Below are 19,413 nucleotides of genomic sequence, written 5' to 3' on the forward strand. Positions count from 1 at the left end.
AATTACCATATTCACTATGTTGGACTGTGCCAAAGGCCCTTTTGATAGCGTTCTGGCATTCCTGTGGAGTGAGTGGCCCAGTTATCCTGTCTGATTGATGAAGCCTAGTATTATTAGCAAACCTCAGTGCATAGGCCAAAACTCTGTAAGTTTTCTTGAATGAATATTTACACAGCAGTTCCTCAAGTTTAATGACCGATACCAAGAACACTCGTGTACACCTTCCGTTGGGCGCATCTTTTACACTATGTGGAGTGCAGGTACTGCAGTCGAGGTCGCAAGTGGATAGCCATGACGGGGCAGACCACCAATGAACAAGTGAACTCAAAGCAGCTGGGTTAATGCCACTTAATAAGTGGTCGGTAGGATTACCCTCTGATTTGACATGTCTCCAGTTGGCAACCGAACTCAGTTCCCAGATTTCAGAGACTCTGTTGGCAACAAAAGTTTTCCAATGACCGGGACTACACTTGAGCGAACAGAGAACTATTGTGGAGTCCGTCCACAAATGAATATCGCCACTATCTATGATGTCTAAGGAATTGGACATCTTGTGAATGTGTCGATCAAGAAGCAGAGCACCACATAATTCCAGTCGTGGAAGAGATTTTTGTATTACAGGGGCAACCCGAGATTCGGCTTCAGCCAGTGAGACCAACACACTGTTATTGGGAAGAACACATCTGACGTACACACACACACATCATATGTCAACTGTGAAGCATCACTAATTTAACATACTGGGGGCAAGGAATGATCTTCCTGTTAATCAAAATTCTATTTAGGGAAGGCAGTTGCACACAAACAGCATTCCAGTCGTCAGTGAGGTTGGATGGAAGAATTTCATTCCAATCAAGGCTTAGTTGCCACAATTTCTGCAAGAACAATTTACATCTTATGATTTCTGGAACCAGAAGCCCCAATGAGTCATAGATTGATGCTATTGTAGACAGGAGACTGCGCTTGGTAACCTTTGAGAGCCGATGACTCTTCAGCTGTGCATGGCACTGGAATGTGTAAGAGCCAGGGTTGCCGTAATATCCGTAACGTTCTTATTACTTGTTCATCAGTAAGACGACAAGGCAAAGACGTTTCTCTGTCCTGCAAGGAAATTTTTTCCATGATCTTGTGACTATTGGAACATCATTTCCTCAGTGGAAACCGCCCAGAAGCAAGTAGCTGATCAGCTGGGTTTGTAATTCCTGAGCTTCAGCTTCTGTAGCTGACCCACTTAAGAAGTCGTCCACATAAAAGCTAGACATCAACGATAGCGATGCTATTGGAAACCTGTTTTGATTTTCCAAAGCCAACTGTTGAAGACATCTAGTAGCAAGAAAGGCAGCAGGGGCGGTTCCATAATTGAGTGTAAACAGTCTATATTCTTGCATTGGTTCATATGGTGACTCTTGCCATAGAATTCACTGGAAGTCCCTATCGTCATGATGGGGAGACACTTGGCGATACATCTTTGCTATGTCAGCTGAAAGAGCTACATTAAAGGAGCGAAATTTTATAATAATGGAAAATAAATCTGGGTGGACAGTGGGACCAACCATCAAGATGTCACTGAGAGATACTCCAGTAGAAGCAGAGCCCTCAAATGCTACCCTCAAGTGTTGCGTTCTTTGAAGACAGCATGATGTGGAAGGTAACACCTTGGACCAATAATACCTTGAGAATTAGAGACCTCCATGTGTCCCAATTCGACATATTCATGTATGAATGCAGCACATTCGTTCTGCAGATTCGGTTGCCTTTTAAATCTCCTCTGAAGATGCGCCAGTCTCCGAGAGGTTTGTTGTCGTGGTTCACCTAAGGTTTTGCAGTCAGGTTTCACTGGCAGTCGAAACACAAATCTCCCGTCTTCTTCTAGTGCCCTGTGGCGCTGAAAGTGAGCCTCACATATTTTATCCTGCTTACTCAACAATTCCTCTAACTCTCAAAACCTATGCTGTTTGGCATCTAAATTCTCACCTCTAAAAAAGCACGACGTCACTGTAGAACGAGTCATGTTGCATGCAGCTGAAGGCATCCTACCAGACAAAATTCATCCAAATTTTGTGACGATCAGTAAAGGATGATTTGGTTTCACCAGCCTTTCCTTACAAGCAACGACAAATGAAACCTCAGAAGCAAAAATTAAATCTAATGTGGCAGGCTTGTTGAATTCTGGATCAGCGAGCGGAAGATGGAAGATTACATGGGACACTCCAGGACCTTGCGTCTATATTGCTCGGTTGTAGGTCACTGGTGACATGATCTACGACAGCACAAGTGGTTCTGATATGAAAGTCGTTGACCCTAGACGACAGTTCAACATCAGAAGTGTAAGACACTGAAGCTGCAAAGGCATTGTCTATGCCTTTCACAGGAAAGGAATGTTTACTTTTTTCAGTTTTAATTTCTCTGCCATGCCCTTAGATATAAAGGATAGCTGACTCGCACTGTCTAGCACAAGTCTGCGAACCTGCTGTCTACCCATGCTCTCCTTAATGTTGACAACAGCTGTTGCCAACAAAACATTACAATGAATGTTTGCCTTCCCGTTCGTAGCCTGATGGGCCAAGGAAGGGCCTCCTGATTCACCGTTCTGCCCATTCCTTGATTCAGCAGGTTTGTGGAGAAATATGTTGTGCCTTCCTTTACAGGTTTTACAGGGATAAATCTTGCATTTAGTCGAGAAATGACCAGAGCGGATGCACAAAAAACAAAGCTTGTTTTTAGTCACATATGCCCGCGGCTCATCGACATTTAGTGATTGAAACCCCTTGCATTTAGTGGTAGTATGAGGTTCACTACATAAATTACATGACTCCTCAGTATCAGCATTAGCCAGATGAGCCCTCCTCACATGTCTTGTTTGATTTGAGTTACTGACATTTCCTTGCGGGTCCCTTGAGGTGTTATCCCTGAAACTGATCAACTCATTTTGTTTCCAAATAATCTATCAGTTGATTCAATGTGGTGAATGTTGACCCAGACACCTTTACCTCCCACTCATGACGATCCATGGGTCGCATACTAGGCAGAATCTCTTCCGAAAGAATAACTTCATGAAGTGGAACGTCAGGTTTTAGAGCTTCTAAGGCCTTAAAATGGCTACATACGTGATTAATTAGTTGCCTGTAATCGCTCGCTGCGCCATGACCGACCGTAGGTAAGTCCAACAAAGCATGTGCGGCTGCAATTATTTTTGGGTTATTATACCTCTGCGTAATACGTCGCCAGGCTATCGATAGGTTTCCCGCTGTGGATGGTATATGTTTCAATAGGTCTTTAGCTTCACCTCGCAAAGACGAATTAAGGTAATGAAGTTTTTGAACATCATCAATTGAATTGTTCAAATGGTTAAAATGGCTCTAAGCACCATCAGACGTAATATCTGAGCTCATCAGTCTCCTAGACTTAGAACTGCGACCGCAGCAGCAGCTTGCTTCCGGACTGAAGCGCCTAGAACCGCTCGGGCACAATGGCTGGCCAGAATACGAGTCAATCGACTTAATTTTGATTCCAGCATTTCGATGCTGGCACTGTCTGCAGACTGCACAAAGCTCGCTAAGAGCGCGAGAGTGGCCTTTGCTACACTTCTCTGCTTGACTAATTTCGTTTTCTCTGAGGGTTACATTTTGGGACTGGGAAGATGATAGCAGGAAGCCAACCGTTGCATTTACCAGGTTGCAGCGGCAATACGAGGCAGTGTGGACTGGAACAGCAGCTGCGTGACGGGCACTGGTAGATGGCGTGGCAGGTGTTGGAGTCTCCTACGGCGCGAAGTTTTGGCGGGAGAAGGAGGTGACGTCACTGATGCTGCTGGCACCGACACATTTCTATGCTTCCCGCGTTTGAATTCGAGACACATTAAACGTTCACAAATATGTCCTCCATCAGCGTTCTTGAGGCTGTTATTGTCAAAGACCCGAACAGGCCTTCGGACACTCGATAGCGGTCGCCAACGATACCGATAACGTGCGCAGCTCGCACGTGGTTTTTTAAAAGTTCACAAATACCGGAAAATAAATCTGCGTGAACGTCAGTTCCGCGTGAATACTGTATCCGGCCCGGAGGACCAAGAAATGTGCGCACGAGCTCTTCTTCCCGTGGTGGTACATTGGGTCTGAGCGTATAGTGCGAGAGGACTCACTGTCCTCCCATTATTTCCACTCACAATAATTGGACGGAACAAATTATATGGTATAAGTGTTTATTAGAATAAACCTTACAACGTGCACAGGCAGAGCGCCAACTGTGGCTCCTGGCATAGCTGGGAGACATACACGCCCCTCCGCTACGGGGTCTCGAAACTACCTCCTCCGCCGTTACAACGGCGGCTAACCGTACCTGCACACACGAAGGACGTGGGAGATCCACTTCCGCATCTAGTTTGCAAGGTCTCCCGACAGGGGGCAGACTACACTGCACAGTCTGATCTGCCCAGTTTGGAAATTCCTACTAGATGGCACTTGGAGTGAGTTGCAGAGTCCAAACAGTGAACTAAAAAAAAAAGGAAAAAAAACGACAATCGGTAAATAAACCCGTAGCAACTTGCATACCAACGTGTAAAACAAAAGTGCTACGAGCCTATGTACGAGTGTAATATTACTGTGGAACGTCAGTACTGTGTACTTCACTTCTTTGACGTAGATGTAGAAAGGGTCCTGTAGTCCCCTTTCATTATCATTTTATTTGCTTTCCAGTGATACAGAACTCTCTGGCATACGTGATTGAATGAATGTGGGTGTGTTTCATTTTGCTATACGATGGTTTAGTCTGCCGTAGAGAATCACTGGCAGTCGTACAGAATGGCCAACCCTTGTAGTTTTCATATAGGCAAGGAGGTTTGCTCCCCTTGTGTGAAAATTACCGGTGTTAGGTTGGTGGCGGAAGCCTCATCTCTGGGTCTTCCTGGCCACGGGGTCGCGTGGGAGACGTTGGAGGGTGTGAGAGGGTCAGTCTGCTTCCAGTTCGCCGAGGGTCTGCAGCCGAAGTCTCTTCAAAGAAGTGTGCGTTGACTTAACCACGTGGCGCGTTGTCTCGTAGGAAGAGGGCAGCTTTTAGCTTTTGGCCTCGGCTTTCATCTTATAAAGATTGACTTGCTGGTCGCAGCAAGGAATGCAAGCCTTCTGCAGACTTTCATTTTGGTTCCTAATGCAGGCTTCACTTTGATCAGTAAGTTCTTAATGCAGACTTGACTTTAATCAGTAGCACAAAGCCATTGCATATGTTGAAGCACCCTCGGTTCAGTATGAATGTTTGTGTGACTGCAACTGCGTGTGTATTCATTCTAATCTTTTCCGAATCTTGGTAATTTTTGTCTTTGTCCGATTTTTTTTGTGTCAGATTGAAACCATCCACATGGGTTAATATTAGAGTTTGTTAGCCCTGTGCCATTATCCTTTGTCTATTCAAATGTGTCCTCTGTAAGATGCTAATTGTTCACGACTGCATGGTTTGATGTTACTAAAATTTAACCACAGCACGTAGGAATGGTGTCTCCGCGAATCACGTGGGCACACGAGTCTGTTGTAAAACGTATAGCATTTCACAAGCAATTGTTCTTAGTTACCAGGCAACAGCAGTCTATACATGCATTACATCAATGTTTTAAGAAATAAATAATTTTGCCTGCAATCTTATAGCCTACAGTGTAAAGATGTTACATTTCTGTTACCTACGCCATTTACCATGTAGTTTTCATTGTTAGCCCATCCATAGCGTTTCCGTGTGTACAGGTCCAATAATTAGTGTCCTTTTCTTATTTTAAAACAAATGCTCTGGAATAGATCTTGTTTTCAGGAATGTTGCTGCAAGCTCCACTTATGCACAGAGCTCACCCACTCTTTACTTTACTCAATATTTGATTCATGGCAACAATGCCTAGATCATATTAACAATTACACCCCATTCTTTATTAGTGACTTTAATATGAATGTTTTTTGTGAGTTTTTCTTATGAATAAATTAAGTAATTTTCCGAGTCAGCGCAACCTCTTATTTCTCGTGCGGCTAGAGTTGGTAGCGACTCAATCTTTTACGTTGATTTAACTGTGAGATAGCATTTTCTTATTCAAAGTGTGCGTGGCTATTTTAGCCATCAGGATATATTCAAATGCGCTTGTGCGATTATGACCATGTTTGGTTGGTGGGTCTAACAACCCTACCACAACACAGGTCAAAATTTAATAATGATTGTAGCCTTGCTCACGCTGCTAAATACTGAATTTTCGAGCGACAACATAGTTATTATGTGGCAGGTGTCATTAGAGCACAGTTAATAAAGTCATCTCATGTAATAATGAATGAACTAGGCACTCATCTTTTCGTGTTTCCCACGCTAGTCTCGCTGTAAAATCATGGCTCAATGGCCGAAAATCTAGGTGGTGATGATTCCAAGCTCGGATGCAAAAAGGCCTAGGTTTTATTCTGCTATATTCAAAAGTTTTGTAGATGCGCTTTACAAACCATTCTTGAAGATTAAACCTTTCAAAGTTAGCACAATAGTTATGTAAAAAAAATAATCAGCACTCCGAATTTAAGTTACATTTCCTTTTAATTGCCTTTACTGCAATAACACGTAACACACAAAACATCACTCCACAATACAAAACATACTTGAAATCATCTTCCTCACAGTCACTGTTAAAGTTCATATTTTATAAGCTGACTACAATCTGGGTCTTTCCAACATGACGTCCAAGACTTGACTTTCTCAAGGTCCGACTCTCTAACTACTAACTAATAATCGCTTACGCGCCCAAAAATTCAGATTTACAAGTTCGTCAAAGATCATAGCGACAAAAGAAAGAATACACATAAGAATAATATTACTGCAATATAAACATATCGACGTATCACAAATGAAATAAAATCTGAATGTTGTCTCAGAAATATGTTAAGTAGTTAACAGAAAAACAGTAGCATTACATGGAGCAGTCAACTGCGCGGTCATCACCACCCGTACAATTTCCCAAACTTTACATAGTCCAGTTCAGTCACTTTCACAAATGATGATGAAACGATGAGGACAACACAGAGACTTAGTCCGCAGGCAGAGAAAAATCCCCAACCCGGCCGGGAATCTAACCTGGGCCCCCGTTATCCAGAGGCAGCAACGCTAGATTTAGATTTAGATTTAGATTTACTTTCATTCTAATTGATCTGTAATCAGGAGGTCCTCCAGGATGTGGAACATGTCAGAAAAACAACAATACATGACAAATATTTACAACTAAAACAAATAAGCTAATGTACCATTCCACAGGTCCCTAGTGGAATGATCGTTATTTTTTAATGAACACTATATCAAAGTCATTTTACAAATACTAATGCACTGAATTTAAAATAAAAAAGTTTTTATTTATTTATAAGGTAATAAACATGTAACACAACTACTATAATACTTATTTACAATGAACAAATTACTGCACTGATATGGTGCAGAAGTTAGATTGTACTTACACACACACACACACACACACACACACATTCACACACACACACACACACACACACACACACACATTTACAATGAACACATTACTGCACTGAAATTGCTCAGAAGTTATATTGTACTTGTATATACACTCCTGGAAATTGAAATAAGAACACCGTGAATTCATTGTCCCAGGAAGGGGAAACATTTTTTGACACATTCCTGGGGTCAGATACGTCACATGATCACACTGACAGAACCACAGGCACATAGACACAGGCAACAGAGCATGCACAATGTCGGCACTAGTACAGTGTATATCCACCTTTCGCAGCAATGCAGGCTGCTATTCTCCCATGGAGACGATCATAGAGATGCTGGATGTAGTCCTGTGGAATGGCTTGCCATGCCATCTCCACCTGACGCCTCAATTGGACCAGCGTTCGTGCTGGACGTGCAGACCGCGTGAGACGACGCTTCATCCAGTCCCAAACATGCTCAATGGGGGACAGATCCGGAGATCTAGCTGGCCAGGGTAGTTGACTTACACCTTCTAGAGCACGTTGGGTGGCACGGGATACATGCGGACGTGCATTGTCCTGTTGGAACTGCAAGTTCCCTTGCCGGTCTAGGAATGGTAGAACGATGGTTTCGATGACGGCTTGGATGTACCGTGCATTATTCAGTGTCCCCTCGACGATCACCAGAGGTGTACGGCCAGTGTAGGAGATCGCTCCCCACACCATGATGCCGGGTGTTGGCCCTGTGTGCCTCGGTCGTATGCAGTCCTGATTGTGGCGCTCACCTGCACGGCGCCAAACACGCATACGACCATCATTGGCACCAAGGCAGAAGCGACTCTCATCGCTGAAGACGACACGTCTCCATTCGTCCCTCCATTCACGCCTGTCGACACCACTGGAGGTAGGCTGCACGATGTTGGGGCATGAGCGGAAGACGGCCTAACCGTGTGCGGGACCGAAGCTCAGCTTCATGGAGACGGTTGCGAATGGTCCTCGGCGATACCCCAGGAGCAACAGTGTCCCTAATTTGTTGGGAAGTGGTTGTGCAGTCCCTTACGGCACTGCGTAGGATCCTACGGTCTTGGCGTGCATCCGTGCGCCGCTGCGGTCCGGTCCCAGGTCGACGGGCACGTGCACCTTCAACCAACCACTGGCGACAACATCGATGTACTGTGGAGACCTCACGACCCACGTGTTGAGCAATTCGGCGGTACGTCCACCCGGCCTCCCGCATGCCCACTATACGCCCTCGCTCAAAATCCGTCAACTGCACGTACGGTTCACGTCCAGGCTGTCGCGGCATGCTACCAGTGTTAAAGACTGCGATGGAGCTCCGTATGCCACGGCAAACTGGCTGAAACTGACGGCGGTGGTGCACAAATGCTGTGCAGCTAGCGCCATTCGACGGCCAACACCGCGGTTCCTGGTGTGTCTGCTGTGCCGTGCGTGTGATCATTGCTTGTACAGCCCTCTCGCAGTGTCCGGAGCAAGTACGGTGGGTCTGACACACCGGTGTCAATGTGTTCTTTTTTCCATTTCCAGGAGTGTATATACACAAATCAGTTGGTTTTACTGAGAAATTCGTCAATGGAGTAGAAGGAGTTGGCCACCAATAAATCCTTTAGGCTTCTCTTAAACTGAATTTTATTGGTTGTTAAGCTTTTTATGGCTGCTGGCAAGTTATTGAAAATGTGTGTTCCTGAATAATGCGCACCTTTTTGTACAAGACTAAGTGACTTTAAATCCTTGTGAAGATTATTCTTATTTCTAGTACTGATTCCATGAATTGAGCTGTTGGTTTGAAAAAGTGATATATTTTTAATGACAAATTTCATTAAGGAATAAACATATTGGGAAGCAGTAGTTAGAATCCCTAGTTCTCTAAACAGGCTTCTGCAGGATGTTCTTGAGTTCACACCACATGTAACTCTTACTGCACGTTTTTGTGCTTGGAAAACTTTAGCTTGGCTTGATGAATTGCCCCAAAAAATAATCTCATATGACATTATGGAATAAAAGTAAGCATAGTTTGCCAGCTTTTTCATTTTTATATCCCCTATATTTGACAAAATTTGCAATGCAAACAGAGATTTGTTAAGACGCTTCAGCCGTTCTGTGGTGTGCTCCTCCCAGTTGAATTTATTATCAAGCTGTAATCCAAAGAATTTAACACTGTCCACTTCTTCTATCTTCTTGTCATCGTATGTTAGACATTTACTCGTGGGACACCCCTTACAAGTTCTGAACTGCAAGTAGTATGTTTTTTCAAAGTTTAGTGACAAAGAATTGGCTAGGAACCAGTGATTAATGTCCACAAATATTTTATTAACTGATGTTTCTCAAACTACACTTCATTTGCTATTTATTGCAATGTTTGTATCATCGGCAAACAAAACGAACTTGGCATCTGGTAATGTTACTGATGAATGGTCATTGATATACACAAGAAAAAGTAAGGGCCCCAAATGGAACCTTGTGGGGCCCCACATGTAATTAGTTGTCAGTTGGATGATGCCTGATAGCTTGATACATGTGTCTTTCCTAATAACACCCTTTGTTTCCTGCCAGAGATATAAGATTTGAACCATTTTGCAGCATTTCCTGTTACACTATTAACTCTAATTTACTTAAAAGGATATTGTGATTAACACAGTCAAATGCCTTTGACAGATCACAAAATATACCAGTTGCCTCCAGTTTTTTGTCTAATGAATTAAGCTCATTTTCACTGTAAGTGTAGATAGCCTTCTCCGTATCAGAACCCTTTAGAAATTCGAACTGTGACTTTGGCAGTATGTTACTTGAGTTAAGATGATTATAAAGCCGGTCGTGCATTACTTTTTCTAATTTTTTTTTAAATGCTGACAAAAGTGAAATTGGACGGAAATTTGATGCTATTTCTTTATCTCCCTTCTTAACCCTTTGTTTCCTGACATAAGAAAAAAATTACTTTTTAACCATTTCTTTGCAGAGTATATGCTATTGTGGCCTCAAATGACGGTAGGATTTTTTGTAAAATTTTATTTTATTTTTTACAACTTTCTTCACTCCTGGTACTCAGAAGTACCGTCAGACTCCATGAACAGAGTCACAACATGTGCAGGAAAATGCTCCAATTTTTGTAACTTGTACTTTATTCCTCATGAATATTAAATATTTTTACATTAGAAAATTAATTAACAGAAATATGAAATTTCTGATTTTTTTTTCAAATTTCGCATAAATTTACCTTCTAGAGCAACTTCACAATACATAGTAACTTAGCTATACATTTTTGACAGTACAAACATGTCACATATTTAGTGATACCTCATGAAATTGTAGGAAACAGTTCTTTTTCTCATTGCAGCACAAATACGCTTTACATGTACTACATTGTGAATGTGGTCTCGATTGAATTTTATTTTTCGCACACATTTCGCATCGTACTCTTTTACAACTGAACACTACAAAATGGTTTCCTCGGCTGCCAAGACGTACATCCTTCGGAACAGAGAAGTTATCCTTCCTTCTCTTTGGGGGAGTTATTTCATCTTTACCAGGGGTTCTCTTTTTGAGAGGGGCACGCGAACACACGAAGTTGTAGTACTGTTTGGCACGTGTTTTTCATTCATTAGCCCTAGTGCCACAGGACGCCTGAATTCCAGCAGTGGCAGTGCCCCATGTAGATTACTGAAAATGACGTAAGCATTGACAAAAGCAATTTCCATTGCTCCCCAGAAGAGTCGGTGCCACCATTTCTTTGATCGCCTGCCAAGACCATAAGTTGAACGTAATCTGTCTGCGCGACCCACACCACCCACGTTTGTATTGTAATCACATACAACAACTGGACATGGTATAGTCATACTAGTTCAGTCTTTGTTTTGTTGTCACTGCGCTCTGTTCAGTGCCATGGAAGTTTGACGCAAAATACACTACTTTATTGTCCCTCCATTGAAGTGCTGTTAGGTCTAAAGATGACTTTCTGTGATGTGATTCCCCACGTTTTAGACATTTTTGTTTAGGTAAATTCCCTGCAAACCTTTACTGTTTGTTCTAATTGTTCCACAGGCAAATGTATTTACGGATTTCTGTGTGAGAAAAAGTGGACAGAACAAGTAGTGAGATGGTTCAAATGGCTCTGAGCACTATGGGACTCAACTGCTGTGGTCATTAGTCCCCTAGAGCTTAGAACTACTTAAACCTAACTAACCTAAGGACATCACTCACATCCATGCCCGAGGCAGGATTCGAACCTGCGACCGTAGCAGTCGCACGGTTCCGGACTGCGCGCCTAGAACCGCGAGACCACCGCGGCCGCCAACTAGTGAGAGGTAACGCATTGTTGCGACAATAAAGTGTTCGCACAACCTAACGGTACTAATAAGTCCGCTTTATACTTTCCACTTTATCTCAATTCACTTGTGAAGTAATGCTTCAAACTATTATTAAAAAAAAACAACAAAGAAGGAAAGTACGTACAATGGAAAACTCATGGAAGTTTCAATAAATTGCGCACAAATTCAGGCAACACCATGGACACAAGCACATACAATCTTCTGTTTTCACAGCAGCGCGCAGTTTCAAGCTCCGACCGCCAGAGAGGTCTATGTATTGCACAATAACATCTATGAAACAGTAGAGCAGAGTTACTATTACGTACCGACAGGCTCTCAGATCACGAAACTGCACCACGAGAAAATAATGAGAGTCAAAACTTACTGGTACTTTTGAGTACCGTCAGGCAACAAAGGGTTAAACAGTGGCTTAACTTCAGCATATTTCAGCCAGTAGACGAGCAGCTGCGGTACTCACGTCGACGTGGTTGCCCAGCGGCGGGAAGGCCTTCTTGTTGGGCTGCTCGCTGGGCGTGTAGCGGTAGAACTCGTGCCGGCCCTTGTACCACTTGACGGCGTACAGCCGCTCCTCGCCCAGCTGGTAGTGGCACGTGAGCCGCGCAGACCGGCCGCGCAGCACGTGCCGCGGCACCGAGATGCGGACGTCGTGCAGGCACTGGCCGGGAGACCACACGCCTGCAACACCGGCGCCGCACACGTCACCAGCTCGCCGGGCAATATACAGCGTGCAACTCTAGATGGAAAGAAACTGGTATAGGGTTGGGTTGTTTGGGGCAAGAGACCAAACAGCGAGGTCATCGGTCTCATCGGATCAGGGAAGGAAGTCGGCCGTGCCCTTCCAATGGAACCATCCCGGCATTTGCCTGGAGCGATTTAGGGAAACAACCGAAAACCTGAATCAGGATGGCCGGACGCCAGAAACTGGTACACGCATGCGTATTCAAATACAGAGCTATGTAAACAGGCAGAAAGCTCCGCTGCGGTAGGCAACGGCAATCTGAGCAACAAGTGTCTGATGCAGTTGTTAGATGGCTTACTGCTGCTACAATGACAAGTTATCAAGATTCAAGTGAGTTTGAACTTTGTGTTATAGTCGGCGCACGAGCGGTGGGAGACACCATCTCCGAGGTTGCGGTGAAGTAGGGATTTTACCATACGAGCATTTCACTACTGTACCGTGAATATCAGGAATCCGGTAAAACATCAAATCTCCGGCATCCCTGCACCGAGAAAAAGCTCCTGCAAGAACGGGACCAACGACGACCGAAGAGAATCGTTTAGCGTGACAGAAGTGCAACACTTGTGCAAATAGCTGCAGATTTCAGTGCTGGGCAACCAACGAGTGTCAGCGGGCGAACCATTCAACGAAACATCGTTGATATGTGCTTTCGGAGCCGAAGGCCCACTCGTGTACCCTTGATGACTGCACGACACAAAGCTTTCCTCCTCGCCTGGGCCCGACAACACCGACACTGGACTGTTGATGACTGGAAACAGGTCACCTGGTCGGACGAGTCTCGTTTCAAATTGTATCGCGCGGATCTACATCTACATCTACATCCATACTCCGCAAGCCACCTGACGGTGTGTGGCGGAGGGTACCCTGAGTACCTCTATCGGTTCTCCCTGCTATTCCAGTCTCGTATTGTTCGTGGAAAGAAGGATTGTCGGTATGCTTCTGAGGGGGCTATAATCTCTCTGATTTTATCCTCATGGTTGCTTCGCGAGATATACGTAGGAGGGAGCAATATACTGCTTGACTCTTCGGTGAAGGTATGTTCTCGAAACTTTAACAAAAGCCCGTACCGAGCTACCGAGCGTCTCTCCTACAGAGTCTTCCACTGGAGTTTATCTATCATCTCCGTAACGCTTTCGCGATTACTAAATGATCCTGTAACGAAGCGCGCTGCTCTCCGTTGGATGGACGTCAACGGGTATGAAGACAACGTCATGAATTCATGGACCCTCCATGTCAACAAGGAAATGTTCAAGTTGGTGGAGGCTCTGAAATGGTGTGGGGCATTCTGTTGGAGTGATATGGGACTCCTGATACGTCTAGATACCACTCTGATATGTGACACATACGTAAGCATTCTGTCGGATCACCTGCATGCATGCATGTCCATAGTGCATTCAGACGGGCTTGGGCAATTCCAGCAGGACAATGGGACATCCAACATGTCAACAATTGCTACAAATTGGCTGCTGGAACACTCTTCCCTGCTTAAACACTTCCGCTGGCCACCAAACTCCCCAGACATGTACCTGATGTTCAGAAGAGATCTCCTTCCCCAGGTACTCTAACGGACATATGGACAGCGCTGCAGCATTCATAGTGTCAATTCCCTCCAGCACGACTTCAGAAATCAGTCGAGTTCAGGCCTCGTCGTGTTGCGGCATTGCTGAGTACTCGCGAGGGCCCTACACGATATTAGGTATGGGTACCAGTTACTTTGGTTTATTCAGAGTATTTAGTAATGAACTTTAAGTTAGGTGGCAGGAGGAAGAGGACTTCAGGTCACGAGTAGGTTTAATAATAAATGCGGCACACCAAAGAAAAATCAAGACACGTTCATAGGATTTGTCGACCTGGTAAACGCATTAGACAATGTAAAATGGTGCAAGATGTTCGGAAATTTGGAGAAAAATAGGGGTAAGCAATAGGGAGATGTGGGTAATATACAATATGTACAAGAGGCAAGAGGGAATAATAAGTGTGGACGACCAAGAACAAAGTCCTCGGATTAAAAAGGGTGTAAGACAGGGATGTAGTCTTCCTCCATACTGTACAGCGAAGAAGCAATGATGGAAATAAAAGTTTCAGCAGTGGAATTAAAATTCAATGTGAAAGGATATCAGTAATACGATTCGTTGATGACATTTCTATCCTGAGTAAAAGTTGAAGAAGAATTACGTAATCTGATGAATGGAATGTACAATATAATGAATACAGAAATTGGACTGAGAGTAAATCGAAGAAAGACGAAAGTAATGAGAAGTAGTAGAAATGAGAACAACGAGAAACTTAATATCAGGATTGATGGCCACGGAGTAGATGAAGTTAAAGAATTCTGCTACCTAGGCAGCAAAATAACCAATGACGAACGAAGCGACGAGAACATCAAATGCAGACTAGCACTGCCAAATAGAGCATCTGGCCAGAAGGAGTTTGCTAGTATTAAACATAGGTATTAACTTGAGGAAGAAATTTCTGAAATTATACGTTTGGTGCACAGCATTGTGTGGTAGTGAAACATGAACTGTGGGAAAACTGGAAAGCAAGAGAATCAAAGAATTTGAGATGTGGTGCTACAGACGAATGTTGAAAATTAGGTGGAGTGATAAGGTAAGGAATGAGGAGGTTCTGCCGAGAATCGGAGTGGAAAGGAATATGTGGAAAACACTGACAAGAAGAAGGGACAGGATGATAGGACATCTGTTAAGGAGTCAGGGAATGACTTCCAAGGTACCAGAGGGAGCCGTAGAGGGCAAAATCTGTAGAGGAAGAAAGAGACTGGAATACATCCAGCAAATAATTGAAGACGTAGGTTGCAGTGCTACTCTGAGATGAAGGGATTGGCTCAGAAAACGAATTCGTGGAGGGCAGCATCAAACCAGTCTGAAGACCTAAAAAAAAAGGAACGCGGGAAAGCTCTTGTGAACAGCATTATGAAAGCATTGTCGTAGCCAAGATAGACACGAAGCGCAAGACCGTTACGGTACTACGTTCGTGTGCCCGCTGTACATTGTGGTGATGAGAACCATGGGATATCTCCTCATGTCGTGTCGGTTCTCCTTTTGCCCGTCGTAGTGCATCATCATCTCGACGTGGGAGAGGCTCAACAATCGGTTGGAACTCACCTGCAGAAATACTGAGCAATACTGCCTCTTAGCCGTCCATAATTGCGGAAGTCTTGCCGACGCAGGATTTCGTTCTAGACCTGATCCCTCGATTGTGTTCCATAAATCTTCCAAGGGGTTCATGACTGGCGATGTGGGTGAGCTCTAATGGTCCAGAACGTTCTTCAAAACAATCGAAATTCTGGCCCACTGACATGGCGAACTGTCATCCATTAAATTTCCATTGTTGATTGGGAGTATCAAAGACTGAAAATGGTCTGCAAGTATCCAAAAATAACGATTGACAGTCAATGATCGGTTTAGCTGGACTATGTGAACACAGCCCAGATCGTTATCGAGCCATTACCAGCTTACACCAAAACACTCAAAACCATTACATGGAATCTGAACGTGATCCGAAGCAGGGAAGCACATGCGTGAATGTGAATAAAACGTCAAAGGTTTCCTCTAAGACCCCCCTCCCCCCCCCTACCCAGTTCGGCAAGATTCTTGATGCCACACGCGCACGTTTCCTGAGTGCTTCAAAATGTACTAGTCGGAAACTTCGATGCTAATTTAGACTCGCGTTTGATATTTTTAACGTGCTCAGCAAACGTCTACCGGTGGTACCGAGGCTGCTGTCGAACTGTGGTCTTGGAGGGACACTTTATAATTTTATTCACGCGTATGTTAATGTGTACGAGTACAATACATTTTGACGTATGGCAGTGAAACAAACTTTCAGGGTGAAAACCTTTCTAAAACTGTGGATTGTTCAGGGAGACTACTAGTGTAACGGAAATTATCTGCAGGTATCACGTAACGAGTCGAATGAGTGGAAGATGGACCAAGTAAGTTCTTTGTATGATTCTAATAGGTTAGAAACATCCGAAACGATGACCTACTTCGAAGGCAGGAAATGTGGACGAGCGACATGGATGAGTATCGACAAAAAGCATAGGACGCATCTACATCTATACTCTTCAAGCCACCACATGATGTGTACCATTGCCACTTATCCCTTCTCCTTTTTCAGACGCGAATAGTTCGGGGGTCGAGCGGTTCTAGGCTGCTACGGTCGCAGGTTCGAATCCTACCTCGGGCATGGATGTGTGTGATATCCTTAGGTTAGTTAGGTTCAAGTAGTGCTACGTTCTAGGGGACTGATGACCTCAGATGTTAAGTCCCATAGTGCTCAGAGCCCTTTGAACCTTTTGAACCAAAGTTCGCGGGAAGAAAGAGTGCCGGTAAGCCTTCATGTGCGCTCCAAACCCTCTGGTTTTATCTTCATGGTCTTCTCGTGATACATGTGCAGGAGGAAGCAAAAAATTTGTTTGAACTTCCTGAGAGATTAAAACTGTATGCCGGATCGAGACTCGAACTCGGGGATCTTGCTTTTCGCAGGGAAATGCTCTACCTGCTGAAGAAACCAAGTAGGACCCACAACCCATCCTCACAGCTTTAGTTTCTCGACTACATATAGTCGGTGGAGCACTTGCCCGCGAAAGGCAAGGGTCTCCATTTCGAGTGTCAGTCCTGCACACAATTTTAAATGCGCCAGAAAGTTTCATATCAGAGCACACTTCGCTGGAGAATGGAAATTTTATTCTGGACATATGTGTTAACTCTTCTGTTAACACTGCTCTTCTTTGTATCTTCTCTATTTCCTGTGTCCATCCTATCTGGCACGGATCCCATGTTGACGAGCAATATCCATGTGTTAGTCGGACGAGTGTCTCGTAAGCTACTTTCTTTGTTGATGGACTACATTTGCTGATGATTCTTCCAATGAATCTCAGTGTTGCACTTTTATTACCCATAATTAATATTTTGTCATCATTCCACTTCATATCTCTCCGTGTGCGCACTCGTAGGTATTTTATGGACGTAACTGCTTCCAGTGATTGTTCTGCAATCGTGTAGTCATTCAATAACGGGTCTTTTCGTCTGTGTATTCGTAATGAATTTCACTTGTTTATGCTGAGAGTCAGTTACCTCTCCCTACACCACACGTTGATCCCCTACAGACCTTCCTGCGTTTCGCTACCATTGTCTAGCGCCGCCACTTCTCTCTATACAACAGCATAATCTGCAGAAAACCTCATGGAACTTCTTATATTACCTACTAGCTCATTTACATACGTTGTGAAAAGTAATGGTCCTATCAGACTCCTCTGGGAACACCAGACGTTACTTTTCCGTCACAAGACTTCTCTCCGTTCAGGATGCCATACTGAGTTCTCTACTCTAGAAAATCTTCAATCCAATCACACAGTCAGTCTCCAACTACGCAACTGCGACGAGGTTTCGTCTATCTCAAGGGCAGATTGTGATCAAAGCAGTAGTGATACATATGTATCTGTGTTGAACAAGAAATAAGTCTGCACTACGGTTTATATTTGGATTATTTAGGAAATAGTGTTATAGGAGCTATTCAGATACTTCAACCGGGAAAACGAAAAAGGAATATACACTTAAAAGCCAAAAAAACTAGTTCACCTGTCTAATATCGTGAAGGGGCTCCGCGAACACGCGAAACTGCCGCAACAAGACGTGGCATAGACTCGTATGATGTAAGAAGTAGTCCTGGAGGGAACTGACCCCATGAATCCTACAGGGCTGTCCATAAATCCCTAAGAGTACGAGGTGGTGCACATCTCTTCTCAGTAGCACATTGCAAGACATCCCACATATGCCCCATAATGTTCATGTCTGTGGAGTTCGGTGGCCAGCGGAAGTGTTTAAACTCAGAAGAGTGTTCCTGGATCCAATCTTTAACAGTTCTGGACGTGCGGGGTGCCGCATTGTCCTGCTGAAATTGCCCAAGTGCACAATGGACATGAATGGATACAGCTGATCAGATAGGATGGTTACATACGTGTCACCTGTCCGTCTCGTATATAGACATATAGGAGTCCCATATCACTCCAACTGCACACACCCCACACCATTACAGAGCTTCCACCAGATTGAGCAGTCCCCTGCTGACATTCAGGGTACATTCATGAGGTTGTCTCCATACTCGAACACGTCCATCCACTCGATACGATTTGAAACGAGACTCGTCCGACCGAGCAACATGTTTCCTGTCGTCTACAGTCCAATGTCGGTGTTGACGGGCACAAGCTAGGTGTAAAGCTTTGTGTCACGTAGTCATCAAAGCTACACGATTGTGCCTTCGGCTCCGAAAGCGAATATCGATGATGTTTCGTTGAATGGTTCGCACGCTGACACTTGGTGTGCAGCACTGAAATCTGCAGCAATTTTCGGAAGGGTTGCACTTCTGTCACGTTGAGCAATTCTCTTCAGTCGTCAACGGTCTCCTTCTTGCAGAATCTTTTTCCGGCTGCAGCGATGTCGGAGATTTGATGTTTTACCAGACTTCTGATATTCACGGTACGCTCGTAAAATAATCGTACGGGAAAATACCCATTTCTTTCGCTACCTCGGAGATGCTGTTTCCCATGGCTCGTGCGCTGCAAACTCACTTAAATCTTGATAACCTGTCATTGTAGCAGCAGTAACCGATCTAACAGCTGCGTCAGGCACGTTTTTGACCGCAGCGCAGTATTCTGTCTGTTCACACATCTCTGTATTTGAATACGCTTGTATATAACAGCTTCTTTGGCGCTTCAGTGTATAATGGACAGTGCCTATACCTTCATTTTACTGACGTAAAGATAAATTTGAACAAATAACGAACATGGTAATTTTGATTACCGAAACCGGTTATCGAGAGGAAAGGTTATTATTAACAATCTTTGCAAAGAACTTTATCTTCA

The 19,413-nt window shown here is 44.1% G+C and overlaps 1 protein-coding gene across 4 annotated transcripts in view; it reads right to left on the reverse strand.

Moving 5' to 3' along the window:
• The window catches only part of LOC126278457 (uncharacterized), a 368,379-nt gene that overhangs the window by 73,350 nt on the left and 275,616 nt on the right, over positions 1–19,413 (reverse strand). For all 4 annotated transcript variants that reach the window (XM_049978585.1, XM_049978583.1, XM_049978587.1 and 1 more), the window contains exon 2: positions 12,249–12,466. In XM_049978585.1, the coding sequence (XP_049834542.1) occupies positions 12,249–12,466 (218 nt within the window). The remainder of the gene's footprint in view (positions 1–12,248; positions 12,467–19,413) is intronic.

Source organism: Schistocerca gregaria, chromosome 6 (genome assembly GCF_023897955.1).
Source record: "Schistocerca gregaria isolate iqSchGreg1 chromosome 6, iqSchGreg1.2, whole genome shotgun sequence".
Lineage (NCBI taxonomy): Eukaryota > Metazoa > Arthropoda > Insecta > Orthoptera > Acrididae > Schistocerca > Schistocerca gregaria.